The 10,664-nt window shown below is 43.1% G+C and overlaps 1 protein-coding gene across 1 annotated transcript; it reads right to left on the bottom strand.

Annotated features, from left to right (window-relative positions):
- LOC131244095 (uncharacterized) lies at nt 1–1,062 on the bottom strand. The gene is made up of 3 exons (XM_058243753.1): nt 845–1,062; nt 405–799; nt 1–341 (listed from the first exon to the last, which is right to left on the bottom strand). The coding sequence occupies exons 1-3, from the start codon at nt 1,060–1,062 to the stop codon at nt 1–3; spliced, it is 954 nt and encodes a 317-aa protein (XP_058099736.1).
- Nucleotides 1,063–10,664: the final 9,602 nt, after the last annotated feature.

The raw sequence follows: 10,664 nt of genomic DNA, 5'->3' as shown, positions 1-10,664 counted from the left end.
TTACTGATCGGACTTCCGAGAGTGGGCTTTACGGGCCCTGTTTGAGTCTCCTCCACCGGACAAACCAGAAAAGATGGCATGGATTTTGACTAGTTCCTCTGTAGCTTTGTCCGGTTGCTCTTCTCTCTGAGCTATTCTCTTCTCCTTAATGTATCGGCGCAGATGACCCTTATGGATGAGGGCCTCGATCTTGTCCTTGAGATCTACGCAGTCACTTGTGTTGTGATCGTGGTCATGATGGAACCTGCAATATTTACGCTTGTCTCGGTGTTCCGCATTGGCCTTCATGCAAACGTGCCAATTCAAGAGCCTCTGACCCCTGATGTCTAACAGTATCTGTTCTGTAGACGTATTGAGAGGAGTGTAGGAACGGAACTTGCCCTCAGGCTTCGTGCTCGGCTAACGATCTCGAGGAACATAGTCGTCCGATTTTTTGTTGGATGACTGGGGCTCTTCGTTCCTCAGCCTCTTCCCTTTGGCTGACGGCTCTTCTCCTTGAACATTTTTACGGGAGTTGGAGAACTCTTCGGCATTAGTATATTTTTTAGCTCTGGTGACGAGGTCGGCCAAAGTTTTCAGCGAATTCTTCCCAATGGAGAAGGTGAACTTCCCCTCTTTCAGTCCGTTGAACACGACAGAGAGCGCCATTTTGTCATCGTAGTCCTCCATCTGTAATGCCTTCTCATTGAAGCGGGTGATGAAATCCTTCAATGACTCTTTAGGCCCCTGCTTGATGGTGAACAAGTGAGTAGTCAGTTTTCGACTCTTCTTACCACTTATAAACTGGGTAAGGAACAATCTGTTGAGTTCTACGAAGGAGCCAACTGAATTGGGCTTAAGTTACCTGTACCGACTCCGAGCAAATCCAATAAGGGTGATCAAAAAATCCTTGCACATCATCATGTCTGTGGTTGTCTGAATTTGCATCCACGAGCGATAGGCTTCTACGTGCTTAGATGGGTCTCCAGACCCGGAGTACCAGATGATGGGAGGCATGCGGAATCTCTGCGGCATCACCTCGCTCATGATTGCAGAGGTGAAGGGAGGTTCGATATCTTCCATCATTGCCTGAATGATGGCAGAGACGGATGAAGGCTGCTGATTCTGCTGTAGCGTTAGAACCCGATTGTTAAGTTCTGCGAACCGTGCCTCCCACGGATCTCTATTTTCAGCAACTGTCTCCCATGGGGCCTCTACTTCGAGGGTTCTTCCCCCTTCCTCCTCTCCAGCTCATGACGGAGGTCTGTTGGTGCTAGGGCCAAAATGATCGAAGCATTCGTCTGAACCTGAGTCATTGGATTCCAAGTTGGAACTTGGTTTTGGGTCGGAGGGGGATTCTGGACTGAAGCTGGGACTCAGGCGGATTGATGCTGTGACCCTTCAAGTCTCATACTCCACAGTGCGGACTCGACTTCCACCACTGGTTCGACAGTTTCCTAGACGGGATGCGACTGTTGCTCCTGTCGTTGCTTCATCTGATTGATTTCGTCGCATAAGGTTTGGATCTCGCTTTGCATGGCTCGATACTTGCTTGCCCAATTACGAGAACGCTGGGATGGTCTCGAATCCGACTCGGCGTGAAGTAGCGAGGAAGACCGAGTCTGATCATTCGACTCCGGCTCTACAGTTGCGGATTTCTTCTTTCCTCTTGCCATTGTAATAGTAAATAGGAAACTGACTTTTTGTATCAGATTCTCACAGATGGTGCCAAAAATGTTGCTGCCAAAATCTTGACCACCCTCCGCTCGGATCTCAGAACTCCGAGCCACCTCTGAATCCTGAACCTGCACAACCACGGTAAGTAAAGGAAACCCTGGCTTAAACAGGGGACCCTCCGATGCCTAAGTCAGGTCAAGGAATCTGGGTCTAAGTCGAATTCTAGAGGGAGATGTAAGATATTGCGTGCCTATTTCCTCCTCTAAAGATGCTATTTATACTCCCTCACTTAGGATGGGCATGTCCGCATAACTCGGTGCATCTCAGGGCATTTACCACATCCCGTGGGTGATTCGGGCACCCAGACGTTCAACGGTTGTGTGAACGTGGGCGGTTGAGTAACCGTCGCCCATCGTGCAGTAATGGGACACTTCGTGGTCCCCCTCATTAGTGGATTTTGATCTGAATCCTGAGCCGACTGTCTCGGCATCGGATTACTCTGATCCGACTGCCTTGGCCCTAGGTCGCTCCAAGCTCCGAGTTGATAGCCCTGGCCCCGAATCATTCCGCCTAGGGCCTCGGAGCGAGGGTGTAACTGATGTCGAATTGAAAATACATTCCTAGCCTATTCTCATACTGATAACTCCAAGCTTAATATTGCACCTCAAGTCAACTCTGAATATCCTCGGATCTCAAAGTTAAGACGTCTCTGATCTTCACATAACATATTGTATCCGCATTGTTCATCCATTTGGGGAGATAATTTTAGGGCATGATGAAAAGAATTAGGCACATTCAAATCTGGAGTGGACCCGCCGTTGAAACCTTCCTAAGGTCCACCGCGGTGTCTATTTGAGATCCAAACTGTTCATAAGTTAAAAAAAGATACTAAAGAAGGTAAAACATAAATATCAGCTTGATCGAAAACTTTTCTAGCCCTAAGAAGTTTTTAGTGGTGGGTGTAATTCTTGCCACCGTTTTTTTGCAATGGGTCTACTCAAGCTTTGGATATGATTCATTCTTTGGTTCATCACCTAAAACGATCTCTACAAATGGACGGACGGTGTGGATACAAAACACGCATCATGATGGAACCCACAAAACTAGGTGACGTCACTTCAATAGCGAGTCTCGCTGTCTCTAGCTAATCCGCGTCCATACGCGGGCACCCAGAAATAGAATGCGCGCAGATTAGGTACTTTCCCTGTTCAGAGCTCGGGACCGGCGGAGGCTCCGAGTGCCACTGGGGGGGCCACCGTGATGTATTAATTTTATCCACACCGTCCATTCATTTTTACATATCATTCTAGGATAATGAACAAAAAAAAGGCATATAAAAGTCTCAAGTGGGCCAACCCACAGGAAGCAGCAGTGCTAAGGATATCCACCATTGAAACCTTTTTGGGGTCCACCGTATTGTTTATTTTCCATCCAACCTGTTGATATGATCATATACACCTGAACGAAATGAGAAAAACAAATATCATCTTGATCAAACACTTGTGGCCCTCAATAAATTTTCAATGGTAGGAATTTATTCGAAATTTGTGGTCCATTTGAGAATTATATCTCCTCTAATTCTAGGTTCATGTTCTAAAATTATATTTAAAAATAGATGGACGGTATGGATAAATTTCATCCATCACGTTATCCCCTCAGTGTCCGTCCGAGCCCCCCGCCTCTCCCGAGCTTAGGAAGTTTTCAAGGTAGGCATTCAACCAACACTATTTCTTGGGTGTGGTACACTCAAAACGAGCCTCACACCCCCAAAATCGGCTGCCATATGGATGGACAGCGTTAATAAAATAAATACATCATGGTGGGACCCTCACAGCGAGCCCCACCATATGGGAAAACAAGCTGTTGTAGTCCACCAAAGATTTGGATATGATTCATTTTTTGACAGCCCCCAAGGACCTGTTGCCCGTTTGTGGCTGAATTAGGTGGGCCATTTGAGACTTTGAGTATCCCAATTCCCACCTACACAGTGGCGGGAGTCGACAATGGCCCCATAGCGTTCAGAGGGGATGGGAAAAGACAAGCAAACGGGCCCAGCCCCCACATACAAAATTCCACCTGAAAATTGGATCTGCCTCAATTCAATTCAGCCCACATAAGCCCGTGGGCCTTTTCAGTGGCCAGATAGGTGGGCCAGTTGGGGAAAACTCAGACATTACAGTGAGCCCCAAGGCTCCTAGATGGGTGCCAAACAAACACCTCAGTGGGCCCAAGAAGGTTGCAAAAGTGAACATCAATACCAACTTTTACTTTGGTGTGGTCTACCTGAGATTCGGATCTGTATCATTTTTTTCCCTGTGACTTAAAATGATCTTCCAATCTGGATGGACAGTGTTGATGGATAACATACATCATGGTTGGGCCAGTGGTGGGCCCCACGTCGTTGCCTTTCAACCAAGCAGCGCCTGCTTAGAGAAACCCATATGAGGGCAGGAGGTATGTGATGATCTGGGGCAAATCAGGCCAACCGAGCCGTTCAACGGTAGACAATTGGTTTAAGAATAAGAGACTTGGGCCCAATGGCTACAATAGTGTATTCTATGCGAGTTTGTGCCAGTCATGCAGACCCGAGTGTGGGTGGGTAGAAAGAAATGGTTGTCCACATCGAAGAATAGATTATGAGTGGTGTTTGAGAAGGTAGAACATGTATTAGTGATGATCAACGGTTCGGATCGACTGATAATAACATCATGGAAGAATAAGGCTATTTATATGAGATGGAGGATGTTTTGGTCCGTTTGAGGCGGGATCCTCTACAAAGCTTTGAAAGTTAGCTTAACCTATGAATATGATGCAATGTGCAGGGCTACCGAGATTGGGCATGAAATCCAATCCATCCATCATGTGCGCTCGCTCATTTTACTTAGTGTTTTGAAAGCAGGCAGATTCAAAACTTAGGCGTGCCACACCATCTAGAATTATGCCTAAAGCCACTAAAATCATGTGGCATGGTCCACATGAGTTTCTGATTGGCCTGATTTTTGGGGCGCGGTTTGGGTGTATCCCCGGTCGGTGGATCCATAACTGTGGGGCCACTGCGATGTATTTTCCTTACATCTACACCGTCCATTCATTTTGACAGCCCATTTTAGGGCACGATCATAAAAAATGAAGCAGATCTAAATCTCAAATCTTAGGTGGAACATACTATGGTAAACAATAGCGAGTGAATCCCCACCATTAAAAACTTTATGGGAATGTTTATTTGCCATCCAACCTGTTGATAAGGTCACATTGACGTGGATGAAGAGATAAGCTTGATTCAAAACTTGTGTGCCCCGTGAATGTTTTTAATGTTCCATTACTATTGTTTCCTATGTTATGGTTCAAATGAGATTTGGGACAACTTATTTTTAAGTTTATACCCTAAAATGAGCTTTCAAAAAGAATGGACGGTGTGGATATAAGGCACATGTATCACGGTGAACCCACGGTCACGTAACCACCGAAGCCGCGCCCTGAGTCCCTGACTTTTGGGATGCACATTCATCCTGGTAGGTTAATCTTCTGAATGAGTTGGATAGCATGTAGAAAAAATAAGCACTGTCGTTTGTGGACGCTTACCTTATATGCTTTTTTTATTTTTATTTTTATGAAAGGCGGGAAACTTATATTACCTAAGTAGTTTTTTAAGGTTTGGGAAGAAGGTTTTGGATAAAAATATTCGAAATTTTAAGGTAAAGCAGTTGAAAAGGATACGATACGGGTATTTTTGTTTTTATAAATAGGTTTCGCTCGGTTCAAATAAAAAAAAGGTGATCGGTCGTGTCTACTGATCTCCTGCAAGCACATGTAGGTTAAGCTAAATGTACACTACAATTTATAGGTCCCATATTAGCGAGTATATAAAATTCAATCCATCTATCACGTATATCTAATGACGATTTTCTTAGTGACCAAAATTCATTCCAGTTCAAATCTCAGGTGGGCCACCCTATAGGATACAAAATCTCAACCCTTCTTTACTCTTTGGATAGACAGTTTTGTCGCTTCGTAAAAAAGAAAGGTACTATCGAAAATCTGTTTTGTACTGCTACACGCACAAATTCCTTGCGAACCTTCTTTTTTTTTTGTTAGCTTGTTAGTAGACCGTCATCCATCGCGCAAGTGGTAGACAGAGCGAAAAATACCTCGTTTCAACATTGAAGTCTTGGTATCGTTCCTAGGTGTTGAATCTAGGTTGGGCTCTCACAAACATTAATAGGTTGGTATCGATTCCTAGCAGGAAAGGGATTGACGGCGGCTGGGATGTACAGATACATCACGGGTTTAGATCAAGATGGTATTTGTGTGGTCTCTTCTTATGGGTCCGTGTGACCTTATCAATAGGTTGGACGACAAATAAACATTTTGGTGGACTTTAAGGTTGGACGACAAATAAACATTTTGGTGAACTCCATGAACTTTTTAATGATGAGGATTCAATCACCACTGTTTCCTGTGGTGTGGTCCACCTAAGATTTTTAATGATGAGGATTCAATCACCGCGTTTCCTGTGGTGTGGTCCACCTAAGATTTGGGCATGCTTCATTTTTGGAATCATTCCCTGAATGAGCTTTTAAAATAGTTGGATGACCTTGATTTAAGGCAAATGCATCACTGTGAGTCCGACAGTCGGGTTCCCAGCCACCTCAGTGGATCCCGGGTCTTACTTAATCCGCTCTCGGCGTGGCCCCCATTGATGGACGCGAAATTCATGATAAGTTCTATGGTTGCTAAGTAGAGGCCACCGTGATATTTTTGAGAAATTCACCCATTCATTCTGAGATATCATTTCTGGACAAAACAAAAAACTGAGGCGGATCCAAAACTCAAGTGGGCCACTTGAGAAGGAAATTTGGGAAAAGAAATGTCTAATGTTTAAACCTTTATTGGCCCCAACTTCATATTTAAATGTCATTGAATGCTTTTATTGAATTACGAGTGGATGTCATTGAATGCTTTTATTGAATTAAGAGTGGGTGCATATTCACTTGAGAAGATATTACATTGGAGTATGGATACTCTAGAAACACGCGAAGCTAACACCCACTTGTACTGTACCCCTAAAATGACACCAATCTACTCCAACTTGCACCGCAACCCTTTTGAGCGCATGTCAAACGCTTTGACTAAACCACGAGTGGGTGTGTATCCACTTGAGAAGACATTGCATTAGGGTACAAACACTTCAAAAACAAATGAAGCCTACATCGACACGCACAGACCTACATTGAACCCCTAAAATAGCACTAATCTACTTTAACTTGCACTCCAGGCCCTTCGAGCGCACGTCGAATGCTTTCACTGAACTACAAATGGGTGTGCATCTACTTGAAAAGACACTTCATTAAGGTACATACACTCCAAAAACACTCAAAACCCACACCGTCGAACACTCACCCACATTAAACCCCTAAAATAAAATCGAAAGATACTCTGAAAGCACTCGAAGCCCACACTGATGCACGCACACCCACATCGAACTCCTGAAAGAGCACCAATCTACTCCAACTTGTATTGCAATCCCTTCGAGTGTACATCAAATGCTTTGACCGAACTACAAGTGGGTGTGCATCCACTTGAGAAGACGCTTCATTATGGTACAAACACTCACGAACAAATCAAAGCCTACACCAACGCATATCGACCCACAACGAACCCTAAAATAGGACTGATCTACTCAACTTATATTATAGCCCTTTCAAGCACACATCTAATGCTTTAACCGAACTACGAGTCGGTACATATCCACTTGAGAAGAAGCTGCATCATGGTACAAACACTCCGAAAACCATTGAAGCCTACACTGATGCACACTGACCCGCACCAAACCCCTAAAACATCACCAATCTACTTTGACTTACACTGCAGCCCCTTCAAGCGTATGTCGAATGCTTTCACTGAACTACGAGTGGGTGCGTATATACTTAAGAAGACGTTAATTTAGGGTACATACATTCTGGAAACACTTGAAGCCCACACCGACCCATACCGAAATCCTAAAATAACATCAATCTACTCTAACTTGCATTGCAGCCCATTCGAGCACACGTCGAATGCTTTCATTGAACTACAAGTAGGTGCATATCCACTTGAGAAGATGCTACATTAGGGTACAAACACTCCAGAAATACTTGAAGCCCACACCAATGAACATCGATCAACCTGATCCAATAACACTGATTTACTCCGACTTACATCACAACCTATTCGAACGTAGTCGAACCCTTTCTCCGAATTAGGAATTGGTGCATATCCAATCAAGAAGACATTACATTAGGGTGTAGAGACTTCAGATACACTCGAACCCAACACCGACACACACAAAACCCTTAAAATAATTTCAATTCACTCCAGCCTGCATCGCAACCTTTGAATGCACATCGAATGCTTTCACCAAAATACGAGTGATTGCATATCCACTTGATAAAACTCTATATCAAGGGTATGCAGACTCTGAAATCAATTAAAGCCCACACCGATGAACACCGACCAACATCGAACCCTTAAAATAACATCGATCCACTCCGACTTGCACTGCAACCCCTTTTAATACATGTCCAAAGCTTTCATTGAACCATGAGTGGTTGCGTATTCACTTGAGAAGATGTTGTATCAGGGTATAGACACTCTAGAAACACTTAAAGCCCACACAGACGAACACTGACCCAACCGAACCCCTAAAATAATGACGATCCACTCTGACTTGGACTACAGGCCCTTCAAACGCACGTCCAACACTTTGACTGAACTATTGGTGAGTGCATATCCACTTGAGAAGATGCCGCATCAGGGTACAAAAACTCTGGAAATAATCTAAAGCTATACTGTCGGACATCAGCATACACTAAACCCCTGAAATAGCACCAATCCAGGTCGACTTGCACTACAACTCCTTCAAGTGCACATTGAACACTTTCTCTAAACTACTAGTGGGTGTGTATTCACATGAGAAGATGCTGCATCAAGTACAGATACTCCAAAAACAATCAAACCCCACACCGACATACACCGACCCACATCGACCTACACTGTAACTCATTTGGACAGATGTTGAGGTCCTTCACCAGCCCATAATGAATGTGTGTGATTTATTCATACCATCCATCAATTTTTTTTGGCTTCTTTTATGGGTATAGCCCAACATTGAAGCATATTGAAGGCTCGAGAGGAACACACTAAAGAAAACGGTTAGAATAATGATTTTATAAATAGACCTTCAATGAACTCTTTCTTATGGCATGGTTCACATGAGCTTTGGATTTGATCCATTTTTTGTAGCTGAAGCCCTAAAATTATATTCTAAAATGGATGGACAGAATGGATAAAATACATAAATGAAGGCAGGCCCCTTACAGTTTACTAAGTACATTGAGTTACTTGTACGCTTCCATGGGATCACCAAAGACGGTACAACCCTAGACTCAACAATGATGGCGCACCTCTTAACACGGGGGCACACCTTTATTTATTCATTATGTATCCACATCGTCCATGCATTTTCTAGCTCATATTGGAGAATTATTGAAAATATTCAAGAGATCCAATTATAAGGTAGGGAACAACGGTGATTGACCATTAACGTACCACAAAAGTTTTGGATGAAGTTCTGAAGTTTATAATTGTTTTTTCCCTTCATCCACGCTTACGTGGCCTTACCAACAGATTGGATGGGACATTAGCAAAAAAGGCACTAGAGAATTAAGAAGTTTTTAACGGTATGCTCCTTCCAATAATTATATTTACTTCGTTTTTGGGATAATATCCTAAAATTTTCTTTAAAATGACATGGACATCATGGGCATAGAATACACACAGTAAGGCGGGCCCCACGGAAAGGGTTGCACTATCTTAGGTAAGACTGCGATTTCACCAAACTATGTCATCCGGAGATTACTCAAATGTTAAGGTGGGCCCACAATGTAGGCGTACCTTTTCTTTTATTGATGATCCATGCCGTTCATTCGAATGTACAGATTATTAAATGCTGAGTCAAAAAAAATGAAGCAGATCAAATAATCAAGTGGTCCACACCAACTAGATTCTATTTAATGGTCCATAACTTACTCACTATTGCAAATTTCTACAGCCCACCTACTACTCATATCCACATCTTTTTTGGTCCGATAATATAAAAGGAGCTGGCAAAATTGATGGACGGTATTGATCAATGAAGTTAATGTAGGTGGGCCCCATTTCAACTTTCTATAGGCAAGGTCAATTTAAGAGCTAAAGTTGTAATAAAAGTATTGAACATTTAGAAATTGATTGAGATTTCAAAGAACACTGAATAAATTTCATTCTTCTTTTATTTCTTTATAATTCTTTTGTAAAAAGATAAATATAACCTCAATTTACTTTTATCTTATACTACACAGCGGTGCAGTGATTCCGACCTCACAAAACATAGAAGAACCCACACAATCTAGCTGATCTAACACAATTTGGGTTGTATCAGCCTGATTTTTTGGCGGCATGGAACGAATGAGGGTATCCATAAGTTAACCTTAACGGATATAGGCCTGCAACGGATCCGCGTTTTTTTTTTTTTTGTGAGAGTTGAGAGTACAATAATTGTTCACAGCTTCTTTTTTTTTTTTTTTTTTTTTTGGGTAGCGTGTTAGTACACAGCCATGTCAGTACACACACTCCATGTTAGCCACCCCCACTAGGGATCGATACCAAGACCTAGATGTTGAAACGAGGCATCTACACTCAGTAGTCTACCAGTTGAGCTAGGGATCTGGGTGTGCCTCAAAGCTCTATTGCCCCACCCTAATGTATGTGTTTTATCCACACCATCGGTTCATTTTGTAGCTCATTTCAAAGTATGATCTAAAATATGAGGCAGATCTCAAGTTCTAGTGGACCACACCACAGAAAATAGTAGGGACAATGCCATCCAGTGTTGAAACCTTCTTAGGGCCTATAGTAACATTTATTTATCATCCAACACGTTGATGAGGTCATGCACCTTGACGAAAGGAAAACACAAATATCAGCTTAAA

The sequence above is a fragment of the Magnolia sinica genome, chromosome 4, assembly GCF_029962835.1.
Source record: "Magnolia sinica isolate HGM2019 chromosome 4, MsV1, whole genome shotgun sequence".
Classification (NCBI taxonomy): Eukaryota; Viridiplantae; Streptophyta; class Magnoliopsida; order Magnoliales; family Magnoliaceae; genus Magnolia; species Magnolia sinica.
Note: the sequence above shows the minus strand (reverse complement) of the source record. Positions and strands in the feature narration are given on the sequence as shown.

Bases quoted from the DNA above. Each gene is read 5' to 3' on its own strand.
- LOC131244095 (XM_058243753.1), bottom strand. From the start codon at position 1,062: ATGGAAGATATCGAACCTCCCTTCACCTCTGCAATCATGAGCGAGGTG. The intron at 800-844 runs GTAACTTAAGCC...AGAACTCAACAG, and splicing joins TTTGCTCGGAGTCGGTACAG to ATTGTTCCTTACCCAGTTTA. The intron at 342-404 runs GTTAGCCGAGCA...ATACGTCTACAG, and splicing joins CGACTATGTTCCTCGAGATC to AACAGATACTGTTAGACATC.